Source organism: Citrus clementina, unplaced genomic scaffold (assembly GCF_000493195.1).
Source record: "Citrus clementina cultivar Clemenules unplaced genomic scaffold, Citrus_clementina_v1.0 scaffold_9, whole genome shotgun sequence".
NCBI classification, from domain to species: Eukaryota; Viridiplantae; Streptophyta; class Magnoliopsida; order Sapindales; family Rutaceae; genus Citrus; species Citrus x clementina.
This window is the reverse complement of record NW_006261964.1, coordinates 31017821-31037516: the sequence shown is the minus strand read 5'-3', so window position 1 is coordinate 31037516 and position 19696 is coordinate 31017821. Positions and strand designations below refer to the sequence as shown.

At 33.4% G+C, this 19696-nt stretch overlaps 2 protein-coding genes across 4 annotated transcripts; both read right to left on the bottom strand.

Annotated features, from left to right (window-relative positions):
* Positions 1 to 4376: 4376 nt before the first annotated feature.
* LOC18032999 (myb family transcription factor APL) lies at positions 4377 to 6427 on the bottom strand. Of its 3 annotated transcripts, none has more exons than XM_024184311.1 (6): positions 6143 to 6427; positions 5926 to 6002; positions 5679 to 5760; positions 5475 to 5535; positions 5185 to 5227; positions 4377 to 5095 (listed from the first exon to the last, which is right to left on the bottom strand). In XM_024184311.1, exons 1-6 carry the CDS (start codon positions 6315 to 6317, stop codon positions 4421 to 4423), a joined length of 1113 nt encoding a protein of 370 aa, XP_024040079.1. In that variant the 5' UTR covers positions 6318 to 6427; the 3' UTR covers positions 4377 to 4420. The 3 variants fall into 3 exon arrangements, with proteins under 3 accessions (XP_024040079.1, XP_024040076.1, XP_024040083.1); XM_024184308.1 differs by having other exon boundaries at positions 5185 to 5254; positions 5703 to 5760; XM_024184315.1 differs by having other exon boundaries at positions 5703 to 5760.
* A 3758-nt stretch (positions 6428 to 10185) lies between these two features.
* On the bottom strand, positions 10186 to 18646 carry LOC18031917 (succinate-semialdehyde dehydrogenase, mitochondrial). The gene is made up of 21 exons (XM_006422230.2): positions 18409 to 18646; positions 17779 to 17892; positions 17472 to 17571; positions 16813 to 16861; positions 16260 to 16347; positions 16031 to 16141; positions 15289 to 15351; positions 15037 to 15147; positions 14753 to 14818; positions 14555 to 14632; positions 14385 to 14462; positions 13615 to 13681; positions 13354 to 13439; positions 12956 to 12988; positions 12810 to 12842; positions 12158 to 12258; positions 11577 to 11662; positions 11318 to 11424; positions 11159 to 11236; positions 10713 to 10794; positions 10186 to 10632 (listed from the first exon to the last, which is right to left on the bottom strand). Exons 1-20 carry the CDS (start codon positions 18511 to 18513, stop codon positions 10756 to 10758), a joined length of 1593 nt encoding a protein of 530 aa, XP_006422293.1. The 5' UTR covers positions 18514 to 18646; the 3' UTR covers positions 10186 to 10632; positions 10713 to 10755.
* Positions 18647 to 19696: the final 1050 nt, after the last annotated feature.

Here is a 19696-nt window from a genome sequence, read left to right as displayed (position 1 = left end):
AGGACATTGATCAATCTACGTACCATCCCTTTTACTTCATATACTATACATATATATTTATTAAATGCATCGGTCTGTTAACAGGAACATGATTCTCTCCTAATTTGAGCTCTACTGAGTTTTTAAAGATCTTGTGACATGTGTCTTTCAGTGGTAGTATATGGGTAAGATTTAACTTTTTTTATTTATTAACAACTAATCATCGATTGAGTTATTTGCTCAGGACATGATCAGATTAGAAGAGAATCATGATCCCTGTTAACAATGCCTTAAAAATTACTCATTTTGTTGTTATTATCTTATCATTAATTAACAACTAAAATTCGGACATAACTCCTTCGTTCCATACATTGATTCTTTTAACGAAAATTCTTAAAAATTATGGATGTAATAGCGCATATATATATATATATATATAGAGAGAGAGAGAGAGAGAGAGAGAGAGAGAGAGAGAGAGAGAGAGAGAGAGAGAGCGGGAAAGAGAGTACTAATCTAGTCCAAAATTTTAAATTTTATTCAAGTTCAGAAAAACTATTAAAGCATATGGTTTAATAGTATTATACATTATACTATTAATCCATATGATTTAATAGTTTTCTCATATTTTAATAAATTGAAGATTCTGAGTTGGAACTTTTGTATAAACACACACATACATATACACATGATGATTACGATGATCTGGTTTAAGATTCTAAACTTTTTTAAAATTCAGGACAAATCGATAGTGGTATGAATATACTTTTACAATATATGTTATAAAAATATATTCACACCGTTAACAACTCATTCCAAATTTTAATTTCGGATTACAAGTTCGGACTGGAAAAATCTATATATGTATAGATGACGCATGGTCAGCTTTTAATGTCAATGCAAGGACTGTAACTTTATAGACATAAAGCGAGAAGCTTCCTCGAGATGAGCAAGCATGGAAGTGCGTTGTATTCTTCCTCTGCTTTAGGCTTTATTAGCTTTCTTTTTTTCCCTTTTTCTTCACTTTCATTCTTTCTCTCTTTGTGTATGTGTTTGTTTGTGGAGTGAGGGAGCTCTCTTTCCAACTTGCAGAGCTGTTTTTTTTTTTTTTTCGCTCTGCAACCAATAAAGGTGAGTGGCAGAAGCACCACAATCTTTTCTGGAACAGAAAGAAAACCTCTGCATCGATCTAATCTTAGATTTACCATTCTAGAGTGAGAGATAAGGAGAGGTCGATTTTTCTTACTTAGTCTTTCCAAATGAACTTAAACTGTTGTTACTCATGCATAAAAATATATCCCGAGAGTTTGGTCGGGTTAAGAAATTAATTTTGATTTTGTCCACCTCTCTATCTTTTTTAAAAAATATAATAGAATCTAATAAAGAAAAAGAATATACTATAATCGATTAAAAAAAAGTAATAGAATCTATGAAAAAAAAAAAAAGATTGTAGATTCTGTTATTAGAAAAAACGATAGTGTAACTAATAGTGAAGGTGTATATTGCCCGGTAGTTTCACACACCTTAACACGAACAACGTTACACACACATAAATCAAGTAATTAATATTATTGATTTTCATTATTCATTATTCACATACATATCATTTTTTGCTACTAAGTAATCAACCAAATTATATCTATTTTATTTGGTCCACAAGACGTTTCAACTAATTATGTAATTAATTGCATTAACAAAATTCTTCAATATTTGACCAATAACCCACTTAATTGTTTGGCAATACACACACACATATGTGTATATATATATAACCGCATGGTTTTAAAGACTTAAAACTATAAGCCTTTAAAACTGTGTAGTTTTAAATTTTTTCCGGATTTTCCCGCACTTTAAAATCCATGACCAGAAAGCTACTATATATATATGTGTGTGTGTGTGTGTCTAGTAATTATTAAATACAATGTAAAAATAGTAATCGATAATAATTTAGTAATAATGAAAAATAAAATAAAAACATTTAACAGAATTATGAGATCCACTGCAAAAAGGTTATATTTTTCACTCTTATTATTCAATGTAACTCAAAGACCCAATGTAGCTTAAAGAGATTTCTTACATATTTGTTTTCCATATATAATAAGTATTAACATACTTGTCATATTTACACGATTTTCTCGATCATCTTTTGATTCTTCGAGATCTATCATATGATTCCCATCAAACATATCCCAACGTACATACCTGAGCTCAATTGATTTGTCACAAGTGTATGATTAATATATATTCGTTGTTATTTTCTATCTCATTATTTATCAATCACCATCATGTATTAATTTTCTCTATTAACTAAAAGCTCATCATCGCATGGGAGCATGGTAAGTTACAGATTCTGTAACTTACAGCCCACCAATTTTAAGAAGCACTGCTGGCCACCATTTACAAGGTTTTGGTCCCACTTTTTTTGCCTATACTTGCACAAAATGGGTTGGCTGTAAGTTACAGATTCTGTAACTTAGCCACACCCCATGGCATGTAGCTTTTTGTGCTAACAAATTTGAAAGCATAGCATTAACAGTAATATAGACGAAAAGGCTGGTCACTAAAACGGTGCCGGATGCCCTAGTAAGGACTGTTGGTACCAAAGAAGAAAAAAACATCATGAAAGTTATTAGACACCCTTTGTCGGTTTCCCTCAGGGGAAATTTTGCTTTTGTTCAAATTTGATTAACACTTGTTAATTAACAAGAGGAAGCTTCTTTATCAATCCTCCTGTGTATAAGGTTCAAATTAACTTTTTGCTTTCATTTGTTTACTGTATGTATTATAATATCTTTCCCCGAAACCCTAAATCTTTATTAGCTTTGATCGGGATTATATTAATAAATATGAGTAATTATTTTGTAATCTTTATTTAGTTTGAGTTTTCCAATGGTTTTGTCTGCAATGATGAGAATTCTAACTAACTTGGAGCAACTAACCAAAAAAAAAAAAGGCTTAACTCTTAACTGTATTTCGAAAAGATTACTGCATTAGAAATAGTAATAGTAACCTTGAGGAATGTTGACTCGCCAACCCAAGTAACCGATATTTTGCTTACTTCGATTTTTGTCTCTTCTCTTTTATTTTAAACTAAAACCTTCTTCTTCTTCTTCTTCTTCTTCTTCTTCTTCTTCTTCTTCTTCTTCTTCTTCTTTAAATGAATGACTCATTTAATATGTTTATATGTTTGCATAAATTAAATGAGACGATGTTCCGGTGTTTTACGAAAGACATGCATGCTGCGTGTGTAACAAGCTAGCTATTGTAGCCTATTTTCTCCTGGAAAATTGAACTACATATAATAATAATAGCAATAATAATAGCAATAATAATAATAATAGTAGTAGTAGTAGTAATAGTAGTAAAGTGAGCAATTGTTTAACCGATCTTGAATTAAATCGAACTGTTTAAATGAAGTTCAATTTGTCAATTTTATTTTGATTTTTTTATAAGGAAAAAATAGCGAAGCCCCCTATTGTGTCATTCAATTCTTTAATGCAGTTCAATTTATTTATTTTGCATTTAATTTTTCAATTAATTCTGAAAATTTTTAGGAATAAATTGGAAAATTATAACAATTCCCTTACTTTTTTTTTAATAATTTCCATATATATTTTTAATTAAATATATTCATTTTTCCAACATTAGACAATCACTAATTATAAAAGTGTAAGATAAAAAAAAAAAAAAAAAAAAAAGGTTGATATGAGAGGGGTTTCAATGGGAGCTTCGCTCTTTCTCCTTTTTGTGTAGTGACACAGACTGAATAGAGAACCCTACTGTTTTGGGCAACAATGCCCGCCCCTACGAAAATCAATAAAAACTTTTTCTGTTTAATCAAATGATTTTGATGCTCGCATTGTGTAGTTTCATACGATATGCTTTTCCTTTAAAGAGAAAATTGAAATAATATACAAACAATGTTGTTTCTAGTGCGAGACCATTGCATGCAGCTGTGACTCATCTCATGTAAAATACTTTATGCATGATAAAGGATTGAAACTAAAAATTAAACCTAAAAGGAAAAGGAGCATGAGAATGACCAGAGATGTATGTCTTGTGAGAATGAAGCAGATACATATAAAGCAATGGCATCGAGAATATATTTGAGTTCTATATATACAGATCAAACGATACGGATATGAATTATCACTTCAAATCAATATAGCTTCATGAATCATTTTGCAAGAAAGCAGAAAGATTTGACAAGTATCGTCATATATAAAATAAAGTACAGATTTACTGTTTAAGTAGCAGTTCAATAGATAAAGTTTTTGCCATGCATGCACGGCATTATGTCATAGCTGTGAGGAAACCCTAAAGTAATTAAATTGCTAATCTTCAAGACCTAATTAAAACCCTAATTCTCTCATACTTGGGAACTTAAATAATTAATTTATATTAGGTCCCTTAAAAATAATATCTACGTTAGAAGAACATTAATTCACCCGTATGGTGAATTTCTTCCTTGTTGCATGCCACCAGTATTCATCATAGCTGGGTTCATCCGCTCCGTTGAAATTGGTGTTCTTCGCGGCGATGGCCTTTCAAGCTTCGCTGATGATGCTTCAAATTTCTTCTCACTACTCACGGCATCTCCAGAGAGCACCGGCTTTGTTTCATAAATATCTGAGATTGAATCCAAATCATTTGATGGCGGTGCAATCTGAATCTGGTCACCCTTGAAAGGATCATCTTGAGGTCCAATGCACGGCGCCGTGGCCAAATCTTGTAACCTCAGATCATCAGACCACATCAAAGGGCTCTTGCCAGTGCCACTACCCCCATTATAAGGACTAGGCCTCTTCTTCCCGAGGCAAATATTATCATTACTCTGCATGAATCCATGATCTAGTGATGATTGCCTGTCCATATTTTGTTGGAGATGATCAATTTGGTCACCTCCATATAGATTAAGGTCTTGAAATTGTGAAAAATTAAGAGGAGGACAAAAATCTTTCATGGTTCCCACGTCGGGAACTGCCTGATTTCCAATAGTGCCCTTAAAACTTGCCGGTGTCACGGTTTCGCCAGATGCTAGGGTTTGACAAGCTTTCTCCAAGATTGACTGCATATATTTTCCTTGAGCCTCAATCCTTAACTGAAGGTGTCTTTGCACCTGCACGAGTATATATGTCAAGTGCTTAAAGGATTTGTTCTTAATTTGAAGATCCAAGATGTACAAATTTTAATTATTTACTTAATTACCTCGAGCTGTTCGTGAAGTCTTCTCTGCACCTCCATTTGCATCCTAATCGCATCAACCATGTGTGAGTTACTGTTAAATACAGCCACACACACACATTCCACAAGAAATTATCGGAACACCACACCCCAAAAAATAAAAAATGAAAAACAAAACTTAGGTGATTAATTCTTGTTATTATCGTTCGTCAAAACCATCTATCTATATTACATGTGCTTGCTTCTTAATTACTAGCTAGATGGGACATTTAAAAAAAAAAAAAGGTTTAAAAATTGTAGGTAGCAGCACATACTCATTCATGCTGCGACCGATCACGCCAGATGAAGATGCAGTGTTTCGTTGAAGATCTAAGCCTGAAGTTGGAATGCATAAAAAAAAATTTTAATTTTATAAAAAAAAATTGTTAATAGTTAATAGCTAAATTATTGGTAAAAGAAAGAAGGTCATTAAAAGAATAAATGGGGATAATTCATTAAAACCCTAGAAAGAAAGTAACCTCTCCTCTCTCCAGCTAGCTTACCGTCCTTTATGGAGTGATCATTGAATTCCTTGTGAGGTTGCTTGCCTAGCCTGAATTTCTAATTAAACCAATAGAGGAGAAATTAAAATAATAATCAAAAGAAGAAGAAAAAGAAAAAGAAGAAGCCGCTGATATCGAAAACACGACCAAGTGGTATTAATTAGATCAAAAGCAAATTCAAAAAAGATGTGCATGCAAGAAATATTAATTGTTCCATTCAAACCTGAAGATGGCTTTTTAGGTGGTAAAGCGTAAGCCCCTTCACACCCATAACTCTCATGATAGTTTTTGGTGTGGCCTCTGAAAATTCATTACCAATTAAACCAATACAGATTAACATTAACAAGCGAAAAAGATGATTGAAAGAGAGGAGAAGTATTGTAGTTGAAAAATTAATTAAAGAGAGTGATAAATTAAAAGATTTAGTTTGAAGTATTTACTATCTGGTCCTCCAAGCTGAGTGACAGCATCAACAAAGCGTTCATGGAGCTCGACGGTCCAACGGAGACGAGGCTTAGGGTCAGTGGTGAGGACAAGGCCAGAATCACCTTGAACACACAAGGGCCTATCATGATGGGAATTCATAGAAGAGGGCTTCTTGTGGTGTTGGAACATTATTCTCTTTCTCTCTCTAAGAGGGGACTTGGAGAATACAAAGAGATTCAAGAACAAATGCGATGCAAATAGAGGAGAATAGGGTGCGTTTTTTAAGACGAGCTAGCTAGCTAATGGCTTTGGTCAAGTTGAACGTATAAGGTACAAGCCAACCTTGCATAAAGGAAAATGTAACACTTACAATTTATTTTATATAATAATAATAATCAACAATTGAAATAAAGTGCACCTATTCTAATATGCAGCAGCCATTCCTTTGCCAAAAAGATTCTTTCTCTCTCTCTCTCTTCGATATACACACATATCATAATTCTAAGATGTAACGTACTCAACATACCGACATGTATCTCTGACAATTTACAGAAACGAAATATCTCTAATCACATTTTCATAGAGCAAACAATTTTTTTTGGGGGTGGGGGGAGATCAGGATCTCTGCATTGTAATAATATTAATGTACATATCTGTAATGTCTGAGAGTAATGTATCTTTTTCCATCACCTAAAGTAGAGTATATCTTTATAGTTTTGTTCTTCTACCATGTGAAACTTTTTAATAAGCATAAGATATGATGAGTGAGACCCATCAAGCAATGATGATGGACTATATGTTACACTTTACTCTTCTTTCCTTGAACCGTTCTCTTCAATATAAGCAGTTATAAAACATATAAATATAATCTAGCCATTATATATGTGCATCATTAGAGAATAGTACAATCACCTTTTTAGCTTATCATGAACTAATAACTCTCTCAGCTATGATGGTTAGAAGCACGAAGACTTTCTTTATGTCATTACCAAGAAAAAGGTTTCCTTGATACTTGACAGGATAGAAAAAAATTCATAATATTATGAAAAATGTATCTGATATTATGATTAAAGATTCTATTATTCTATTATTAGATATTAGATTCATGGCCATTCTCATGTTTGCTATACATATTAAATTGATAATAAATCTCTTTCTCGTTCTAGCATTTTGGTAAATTAATGAGGTCTTATGTGAGTTAGAGGTTTAGTAACCATATCCAAAACTTTCTGGGATGAATCCCATGGAATCAAGTATTCCCCATTGCCACATTATGTGATATACTTATGCATGCCTTTATTATCAACAAAGTATGGATAAGAAACCAACAAGCGTGTATATCAGCTGACATGGGGCTGTTTTAGTTTAACCAAGGTTCTCGGTTCGAGACTTGAGAATGCAGCTACGTTAAATACTTGTTGGGAGAACTTTGCCGCCCTAATAGTTCTACTCAGCTCGAATCTGGATTAGTCAAGACCTAATGTGGTCTTCGTATACGAGATAGTTTAATATACCAAAAAAAAAGTATGGATAAGAATTTGAAATTGAGCTTACAAGACAAATAATCAAAATCTTTTTGGATAATAGGTGTGAAATTAAGGCACTAGGCAACATGAGATGCAAGCAACTTTAGGGGTCTATGTGGTTCTTATTATGTGAATTTGTGAACATCAATGCATAAAGGGCAACGAATGTGGAGCTTTTGATAATATGAGCAAGGGGACCTCTCATTTTCTAAAGCTTCTTGGGACTCAACTTCTCATATCTTTTGTCGTTTTGAAGATTGTCTTCTCATCCAAACCAATATTAACGACAAATATCTATTAAATAAATGACTTGAATAGGTCAAACTCAACATATTGAGAATGGACCCACTCTTAGTAAAAAAAAGAAGTGAATGAAGATGAGTAAAGAACATTATAAAGCTCTCCACATCTCTCCTTTTTAAAGCTCATGCAAGATGTCAAATCTAGCGGGAGATGATAAAAAAAATTTAAAAAATAAAAAATTTGTGTGCTATTTACCAAAATCTAAATGGGAATAAATGCTTTCTTCTTTGACAATTAAAGGAGGATTCTTCTTTGTAACCATCTAATTCACGACTTATTCCATTCTTGGATCCGTTATTGGCTAGGATTATGATTTTTTGGCTATGTAGTTTAATTTTCTAAACAATTCACATAACATTGCCACTCATCAATCTAAATCAAGCCAATGCATATATGCATGGTATGTGAGAATAAAAGATTTACAATGGAAGATTGCTAATTTCCCCCTATTGTAATCTATATATATCATTGATCCCATTAACGTTTTTAGAACAACCAATAACTGTTTAATTTAGCATGAAAATTTTAAAGGAAAAGAAGCGTAAATATGTCATTGCTTGGTATTTTATCTTGGGAATATAAAGTATATATTTATACAAGGAAAAATATTTAAATATAACAAAAAAAGTATAAGAAAAATATCTTATTATCAATTTTTTATTTCCACTGAAACTTATATTTCTGATTTTTAGTACATAAAAATTTTTATTTTAATTTTCATTTGTATAATTTATTTAATTAATAATAAATATGAATAAAAGTGTATTTAAAAATAAGACCAATATTATAAAATTATAATGCCAAATGATTTATTAACTATTATGAAAACAGGAAGAAAATAAATAGTATATATTGATTTCAGTAGTGGGGGAAATTGATAATATCCAGATTTACAACATTGAAGTTCAATTTCTCATATCTATTGTAAGGCCAGCCCCAATAGCTTTCCTTTGTGAATAATATGAAATTGCCTTATGTTTGGGCAGTTGTCTGTCCATATGTAAAGAAAAGCAAAGGCATTAATTCATTTAAGATTTGGAGATTCCTCTTTAGACTACAATTGTCACACATAGCTGTCCGCTGCATAATATAATCAAGCAAAGTTAGAGTTTAACTTTTAGTTCTCGATATTACTTAACTAAAATCTATAATCCAGAGAACAAAAAGAAAAAAATAAATAAATAAATAAAGGGAAAGGGAAAGGGCAAAAAAAAAAAAAGTTGAGTTGGCTTAATGTTAAGGCCATGTTTGCTTGAATTTCAAGCATCTAGAGAATTATTCTTTAAAATGAATATATTCCTTTTGATGGGGAATTTGCGGGTCCCATCTTTATGTTCCATTTAGAATACTTTACAAAGCCTCTCTCTTTTCTATCTGGTTTCTCACTTTCCTAATGGGAATTGATTGTGTGCTGCGTTATCCATTTCCCGTACTTAATGGTCTGCAACGGAAATCCTCAAATCACATTACATGATCTCGGTGATTGATATTTTCTTGACCTTAAAGTAGAACCATAGAAATTGATTCATGCAATAAGATGCAAGTTAGCTTGCAGGTGAAGGCATTGAAGGGCAACTTTTGAGTGCATAGTATACAATTTGTGGTGAAAATTAAGTTACAATATTTTTGTGTGTATTCAATTGTTATGTTGCAGAAAGAATCTATTACCAAATGATGTGACTTTTCATACCTCTATTAAATTAACATAGATAGATATTTATATTATATTAATCTACATGATATGCTCAAAGTTTGTCGAAATATGTAGTAAGACTCGGACGATTCAGGAAATGAACACAAAAAACTCTTGCTCCTCAAATTTTCGGGTCATTCAGGGACATCGAATCTAATGTTTTATTTAGTATCAACCATAACAGCTCAAACAAGAACTGTGTGTTCTCACTCCTCGAAACATTCGGGGTTTGTTTGTACATATTAGAACAATCCATGGAGATTTGGATGTCCTATTCTTCTCTGGTAACATTTTAAAAGAGAAGGAATTGGTATTGGTTCTGGACTCTCTTTTTAACTGAAATGTGGGACTCCAATTTTGTTAAGGTTGGCTGGATAGTCCTGAATCATATCATGAAATGAGCTAGCGGCCCAGGCTCTTCCCTATCATATGATCTGATTTGCAATGAGTCTGGTTTCTTGAGTTCATCAAGTTACCATCATCGCAAAATATACGTACCAAACAGTTTATACTGTGTTGTCACAAACACAAGCGATTCCACCAACAAAACCTTTACAAATTGTTATGCAAAGAGAGTACTGAAGCAACACTGTTACAGAAAGATGGGGGGGTATAAATACCATGGAATCTTGATTCATATCTGATCAAGAGAAACATAACCCCGCGGAAATGTAATGATACCAAAAGAAGAAAAGTTCTTTCCCATTAGGTTTTGGGTGTTGACGGCAAAATCTTTATGACACCAGACATTCAAGTTCCATTTTGCAAACTTATTTATGTACATGGGGTATCAATAGCAAACCACCTATGGCTCACTACTAGACATTCAAGTTCCATTTTGCAAACTTATTTATGTACATGGGGTATCAATAGCAAACCAACTATGGCTCACTACTACCTCCACATCAAACGCTTGAGGCTCACACTATTCCAATCCGTCTTCAAAATACAGTTCAAAGGCAGTACTAAAGGCTCCTTCCTTCTGCATAAAATAAATCATTTAACTTTAAAAACAAATGTTGTCAAATAAAAGTCAACTAAGTGGAGCTACAAGATCCAAACCTTCTCCATAAGCCCGGTAACATACAGGTACAAAACTGGCCCATCATTTTCTGTTCATGTCTCCCAAGCACACATATTTTATCTGCATATAATGAAAGGATGCTTCAATACGATCACCACAGAAAAGTAAAACCCAAATTTCTTGACGATTCTTTCAGGTCCTTGGTGTTATGCAAAATAAAATAAATAGTACACAAAGAAAAAAAATCAAACAACTCATATAAATCATTCTAAAAAATGGTAGTTGTGGCTCCATTACAGTAGCAAGTCATTCAGATTTGTGGCATCAGTGATGAATAAATGTAATTCCTACAGATGAACCAAGTCAAATGCAATCCACTAACTCAATAAAATCCCCAGAAAATACGGGGAAAGTTGATTACGTCATTTTAACTTCCCTAAAATTTTTAAAAATTTATATAAAACGGTATTTTCATTTTACTTACTTCCAGGAATTCATCCATCCCATACTTTGAACCTTCCCGTCCAAGACCAGATTGTTTAACACCACCAAAAGGAGCCACCTACAATGAAACAAACAAGTAATAAGCAATCTGCAAGTTTCTTTTATTGTTTATGCATCGGTGAAACCAAATAAGGCCAACCTCTGTTGAAATTAATCCTTCATTAACACCAACGAGTCCATATTCTAGAGCTTCAGAGACACGCCATGTACGTTGAAGATTGTTTGTAAATATATAAGCAGCTAACCCTGAATATTACACATTGAAGAGGAAAATATGTTGCTAATCATTCAAAATGTGAATTCGTTAAGGTTACCAATCAACTGCGATTGCAGAATTAGGTAGGCAACACGTTATGCTTTCTTTAGTAAATTTGAGAAATCAGATTTGACAAAAGAACCTGCATTGGTATCATTGGCCATATGGATAGCTTCCTCCTCAGTTTTGAAGCATAGAAGTGGGGCCACAGGTCCGAATACTTCCTCTCTGAGGTAACAATATATGTCGTAAGACACAAACCAAATTGCTAGATCTAATCAAACTTTTGCAGACTGACATATTTACGTGATAACATCTATAAATGGAGAGAAGTGATTTAAATAACTCTAGCTATTCCAACTACTCTAAAGAAAAAAAAGGAAAGGATTCAATAATTATTATCTGCCCAATAAGAAATTCAAATACAAATTGGTTTCTTCTCTTGGAAATTCAGGAATGATCATAAAAGAAATTTCTAGATAGAAGAACAGGGAAAATTTTAGAGAGAGAGGTGTTTGTCTCTCAGTGATAGTTTGTTGTTTCTTAGTCCATTACGTTGGTTCTAGAATAAATATCAAACTAATTAACTATTATTCCCTCAGCATTTGCCAAGAACATTAGAAATACCCTAATCTGAGATTCATTGCAGTAAAGGATAATTACCCAAACAAATATTAATATTGATAATATCAACTTAATTGTAGCTTATCATGCAAGGCTTACCTCGAAACAAGCATCTCACTCTTGACATTGCTAAGGACTGTAGGCTCATAAAATGTCATTCCAAGGCTATGTCTTCTACCCCCAAGAAGGACTTTTGCTCCCTTCAAATAAAATTAAGGTCAATCAAATGTTTTACTGAAAGCACTACAGTAAAAATTTCCCATACCAATAAATAATAGTTCCTAGCTAGGCAGGAAGAGAAAATAGAACATAGCAATGCAATGCTAATTGAAACCGACATGTACAGCAATCCAGACTATTCATTGCTTTTGTTCTTGGTGAACAGTAACACAATACAGGATAAACCAATAAATATAACATATTGATACTGTCCAAGGTCCTTTCAGGAAAAAGGTGGGCCAACAGGTCATGTCTCTTCTTAATGATGTAAAATATGCAAGATCTTCCATGTAAATTGCCAGCAGGCCACATGTCCGACCTTTTTAGTTCATCATATGAACTACCAAAACAAACAGCAGTACTCCTAGATTATAACTTAAAGAGGAAAACGAAATACACAAAACAATCAACGTTACACAAAAAGAACATTACTCTGGACAATTTTCAAGATGGTACTACTTCAGAAGAAATAACAGTTCTTGGCACCAAAATAAACACTACTATATCCAATAAAATAGGAGAGGAAACAAACCTTGGAAACAGCATCTTCCACAAAAGTTTCAACCTGTCAAAGTTCCAGAGCAACCAAATGGAGCAGAAATCTATTTATCAAAGACTGGAAGCAGACACAGATACAGCAGTAGCTGGTAACTTAAAAATTCCAAGAGTATATCTGACCTTTTCCAATGCAGCTTTATTAATTAGTGGACCCTGTGTAGAAATCAAAAGTTAAACATATGATCCGATGAAGTTCAAAGTCATAATGAAAGGAAAAAAATAACAAGCTTACATAAAACTGCATAAAGAATTTCATATATCTACAAATTTAGTAATGCGAGTTAATCCAAGGCCAAACATATACTCATGGAAAAAGAAACATACAAATGGATTACTATTTCAAGCAAATTCATTGTAATAGGATCATTAATAAGTTGCACGCACATTTCATCAATGGATAAGTGGCATTATCCATATATCTGTACCAGATGTCAAAAAGTAGAATAACATCAAACAGATGAGAAGATCAATGATGCAACCACAACATTCATTTCAGTGAAAAAGTAAAGGATGAATACCTGGACTACACCTTCGCCAAAGCCATCCCCCACCTTCAGGTTCTTGACGGCTTTTGAAAAAGCATCTGCAAATTTCTCATAAATGCCTGCACAAAATGCCTGCGTAAATTTACACAAGAAAGCGACCAGATAATACATTTTAAAACCAATAACAAAAATATTTTCACATTGAGGAGAAAAATGAAACCGAGAACATAACTATATTATTAAGAAAAAAAATCGTTAATCCATAATCCATCTTTAACATATGTCCACATATACCTTCTTGAACAAGTACTCTGTTTGCACATACACAGGTCTGCCCACTGTTACGAAACTTTGCCGCAAGCTGCATAAATGAATTTGATTAGCATTACCATGGGGAGAACACTTCCCAATAATTAAGAATGCAAAAAAAAGTAAGGTTTCTGCCAACTAGGTTTAGGTATTTACAAAATAAGTAATAGTGAGCTCTGCTAAAATAGAATATTGGTTTATACTAAAGAAATACAGCTACTAACCACAAGATATGGAAACTAGTTAAATGGAATCTAAATTCTAGTAGCTAATCATTGTAGAATGATAGATCTGTAAACTCAAAATTATCAAAGTGAATGTATCAGTTTATTGTTCAAACCATTTGAAAAGACCTTGACCAGCACAAATGTAAATAATGTCATTCTATTTCTAAAACTGATGCCCGTAACATAGAAAAAAGTAAAATACATAACCCTGACTAGAGTACTAGACTTTTGAGCATAATATGTGTCCTCGTGGGGTATTTATCATTTAATTGCATACTTAGTGTTGCAGTACAACTCCTAAGGCAGAATAAAAAAAAAGTGACAAAGTTTATCATTTAAATGAATACTTTTGAAACAAAAATTGAGGGAACAAGAATATTAAATGTTGTCATTTTTTATCAGGGTCTGATTTAGTTGTCCTCCATTGACAAACGGATCTAGCATGAGAGCAAACTATTAAAATAAGTATGCTTAGAGAATCACTTTTCTTTTGCTTTGCATAAGAAACTTATAGACAATCCAACTCACCGCTCCATTGACTGCCACATTCAGGTCTGCATCATCAAAGACTATGCAGGGTGCATTGCCACCAAGCTCTAAAGATACCTAAAGGAGACAAGTTAAGAGCATCAAGCTAATATGGTGATATCTAAAGCCTCCTCGCTTAGGGTTACACATTACTGTCATACCCTACACACCTTTTTAACAGTCCCTGCAGCTCCCGCCATCAGTTTCTTTCCAACAGCCGTTGAGCCAGTAAATGTAATCTTCCTCACCTGAATAAGTTATTCAAAGCTACTCAAAGTTTCTACAATTTGTATATCTGACAATCACCCATGAGATTAACAAAAGGTCACTTAATAAAAAGTTTGGGAGATATCTTAAGAAAGTAAAACCTGTGGGCTCGTGAGCAAAGCATCACCAATATCAGGAGCATTCCCCATAACCACATTCACAACACCCTGAAAAAGTACAAAAATAAGAATAATCAAATTAATGACAAAACAGAAATTTCAATTAAAAATTACTACTTTTAGTCAAGTCAATAGTCCCCAACTCAAGAAGGTCCAGCTGAGAGTACTAATTCCCCTATACATCAATGCATTTCAGTGTACAGCAATGGTTTAGCTTACAAGAGCCAAATGAACAGCAAACTTCCAAAATTCTCTTTAAGAATTACCGGTGGGATTCCAGCCTGCAAGGCGAGCTCAGCTGCTGCTAAAGCACTGAGAGGTGTAAATTCAGAGGGTTTTAGAACCACTGTACAACCACAAGCAAGGGCCGGACCAACCTGTTAAAAATATCAATACAAACACTCAACTTATATGATAAAAGGCTGGCTGCTTTTAAAACAGTTATACATGTGTGTGCAAACTATTTAAAAAAAAAAAAATTCTGAGACAATAACTTAAAATTGCACAAGTGGAAACACCTTTCGGGTAATCATAGCCAAGGGAAAGTTCCACGGTGTAATTGCACCAGCAACACCTACAGGCTGCGCATAAAAACAATGAAAAGTAGATTATATAAGAAGATCACACAATGTCTAACAAAGAGTATGAAAAAGTTTAATATCAAGAATTGCCCATCTAAAAGCAAATACAAAAACATAAGAAATCAAATATCAGCTTTCCAGTTTCCAGATCCTCAAGCAAGATAAAGCAGATGAAAGATTGCAAAAACTATTTAAAAAGGAGACAAAAATAACATCTTCCAAAGAAGGAGAATTAATTCTTTAAAGGCGGTTTAAAACCTATATGGTTCAATTCAAGCTTATTGCCAATAATTACTTCAATAAATCCGAAAAAGTTGGATGTTGGAAGGATTTGTGTCACACGATGACTGACTTCCCTAACCGCTTATGATATCCTAGCACTTAGAAGGTTTAAAGTGCATGCTATTCCTCACATGATTTTTGAGGAAGATTGAGTCGACAAAAGTCAACCTGATGGAAAGCTGCGTCAACAGCCCTTGGATAGAGTATTTCTGTTATCATCTTGTGCTAATGGATTCTCAAATCATAGAATAGAGAAGCAGATTGTTTGATTAAAGGTGTGGTTGAATTGAAATTCCACATGACACTAATATTTTGAGTGGAAGTAAACAAAAATTTATCAAAAGAATTAATTCACTGATACGTGGTAATGATATAGGACTTGAAAACAAAAGGCCACCTGCTTTAGAACAAATATCCGGCGATCAGGCAGAGTTGCTGGAATTATATCACCATATACACGTTTCGCCTCCTCTGCATAGAACTCAATAAACTTGGCTCCATAGTCAACCTGTATGTTAAATCCAAAAATGTAAACATTGAAAATAATAAAAAATCAACAACAAAACAAAAATATGTGGGGTATACCGATTACTTAAATTCCTAAAGGCAAACTTTTAATGGTTTACCTCTCCGACAGCTTCTTTAAGAGGTTTCCCCTGCTCCAATGTTATTAGTTGGCCAAGCTCTTCTTTGTGAGCCATCAGTAGATCATACCTTAGAATAGATATAAAGAAAAATTATATCAAGGTCTATGTGAGAGAACAGAATCTCCCAGCACCAGAACCAATTGTATGCCATGTTATAATTAGGCACATAATTAAACTTCAACGGAAACTTTAATCAAAGCAAGTCAACAATGCTTTTGGTATGAATAATAAGCATCTTATTAAAAGGAAAAAAAAAAAGCTTTCAGGATAAATTGCCAAAAAATCATCAACGGAAAAGAGTCACCTTAAAAGCACAATAATAAGTTTTCCAAAGTCTTTGAGCAAAAATACATAAAGAAGCATTCAAATGTGAAATTCTGTGAAATTTTCTCTCTTCATGTTCTGGAAATTAACACACCCACACATATTACACAAAACTCTATAAATACTAAGCATGCTCTGGTCTGCACCCACTTTTTAAGATCATTCTAGATATTCTATCAAAGCAGATGGTCAAGGATATAGGTTATACCATTTCCGCAAACCCTTGCTTCTCTCAGCAGCAGTAAGCTTGCTCCAAGCTACACAGATAATAGGCCAAAATTAAGCAACACACTAATTACTAATCACATAAATATCCCAGATCCCAGATACTATAAACCAAAAATAAGCCCCCTAGCTAATTTGGTTATGAATATCCTTCAGCACCAAGGTTAGCAAATAAAGAGCTTAGCATTCTAAGCAAGACTAACAGCATCAAGTGGATTCAGAAAAAAATTGATTGGCGTTCCGTCAATGCTCCTAAATATTTGCTTCTAACGAGTGTTATCCAGTAACCTTCAGTAGTAGGTTCCAAGTTGCAATACCAATCCTCTCTAGAAGGAAAAAAGCACACTTCATTTTACAGATGACTTATCATTGAGAATGAATGGACATCTGCTTTATATTTTTCTTTAACAAAGAAGTATCATGCAATAGATATGAATCAAGAAAGACATTACTTCAGGAACCACCGAGGTACTACAGGTACAAAAATCAAATAGAGTCAAGTTGTAAATTTCAAAGTTCCAATGGCATTTTTTGGTAATATTAAAGCATTACAAGCATTGATGGTTTAGTTTGTCAAAAATAGGCTAAATGCTGCGAAAGAGTAAATCATATACGCACAGATGTTCAGTCACAAGTTCTTACAATTAAACGCATCAAAAGCCGAAGATATAGCATCTTTTGTTTCCTTTCCTCCCATACACGATACATTTGCTATCACTTCGCCAGTTGCTGGATTGTGGACCTGTCATAAAATGAAATACATTTAATTGACGTTATAAAAACACACACTATGGAACCAATATACTTGCATAATACGGCATCTACTAAGTCTTTTGTGTTTTCCAAAAAGTTCTGACATGGAGGACTCCAAGTAGTCAAAGATTCAACCCAATATAGTTGCAAATTAAGAAGAACATTGTAGAAGAAAATAAATTATTTTTCTCCAAACCTCCAGAGTCTTCCCATCATATGCATCAATCCATTTCCCTCCAATAAGACCCTGAGTCCGTAAAAGGCCAGAATCACGAAGCCGGTCAGTAACGCTCTTCATCCCCACACTCATCTGGCATACAATTCCCTTGTTTAGAAATTTCACAAACCTTTCCTTTCAGCTATACATTGAAAAAAATTTCCCAAAGTGCAGAATTGGAACACTAAAGAAACTGAAAAGCTAGCACCGTTAAACAACATATATTACATCTTAAATGACATTAAGAGAACAAAAGACCTTTGATTCAAAGAGACTGAAAAATTCATAACAACCCAAGACAGCTCTACGAAAGAAAAACATGTAATGTCATAGCTGCATTCAGTCAATCGATCATACACAACATCATCTCAATTATGAAAAAAAAAAACACGAAATCAAGCAGCTGAGTAAACACTATCCCAAAATGATCAGTTGATCACCCTCAGATTAACCAAATATTTCAATAAAACTGAGTTTTGAACATTCATATGGATAGAACAGTACCCAGAACGCATAACAAACTTTCTCAGATACAAAAAGAGTAGCAAGGCTGATCGGTTAGTATATAATTTTGAAAAAAAAAAAAAAAAGGCCAAGTCAAGTGCTTGCCTGGCGAGAGAAAGCAGGAGTGTAGCTCTGCATGCTTGGCAAATGTGATGCGAAAATCCTGCGAGAGCCCACAAATGCCACACGTGCCACTCCACTCAACGTCATCTTCGTCCTTTGTTTGGTGTACTACTCTTTTATTACTGTTTCGCGTGATGACAACTGAACTGAAATGAAAGATTCGATTTGGGATCTTTGATCCCAAAAGTTGCAGGATTTTTGTTTGTAAATACGACCCGCATTCAGCAAGTTCACTATTTTTTATCATCGATTCACTATCTACTGACGTGTGATATCGATAAGCGTTACGTCATTATTATTTACTGGGATTAAAAAATAAAAATGTATTATTATTATTACATATTTGAGCTTGTTTATGTCGAATTGGACCTTGGGCCCAGTGACGAAAGCACAAAGTTTGGGTTCGGATCCAAGTTGATTTGTCGATGAGTAGGCCTCAGGCCTAGTTGAAAAATGGAACGAAGGCCCCATGACTTTAGTCCCACGGTGGCTGAATGGGCCAGTTGGGTAAGAGATTTTGGATGATGAGGATAACATTATTATTGTTTATAATTAATTATGACAATATTATCATTGTAACAGTGGTGACGAGTGAATTTTTTTTTTTTTTAAACACGCGATATGAAAATGAAATGATTCTTTTAGTACAATTCTATTAAAATCTTCCTCGTAATATTCTTTATAAAATGAGAAAGTTTTAAATTAATACGAAACAAAACTTTTAGTAGAGAAGATATTTTTTTGTAGATTAAGGTTCTCTCATGATCTGATTTCTTTTTAAATAAAAATACACATAAATAATTAGTAGTTAATAAATAAAGAAAATAAAAAAGTTAAATAAAATTGATACACTATCACTTAAATACACATGCCACAAGATTATTAAAAGCTCATGAGAACTCAGATTAAGAGAGGATCTTTATTTATTTCTTGCGTGCAAATATTTATTTTCTCCCATACTAATAAAGATTTAATGGTATATTTAATTATGTTGTAATGAATTTTCTATAAATCAATTTAAAGGTGAAACCAATCTGCTGGAATAAAAATTATATTTGCTTGTTTGAGTTAAAAAAAAAAAGGGGGGGTAGGGGGGATTCCAAAAATGCAAGCACATCGCATTGAATTTTCAAATAATGTCACCCGACCCAACTTATCCTAATACATCAACAACCGGTTCAAAAAATGTGTCCTTTAAATTATTCAATGCATATTCCAAATCCAACAAAAATTAAAATATAAATAAAAAAAGGAGGGCTAGTAGTGTTAT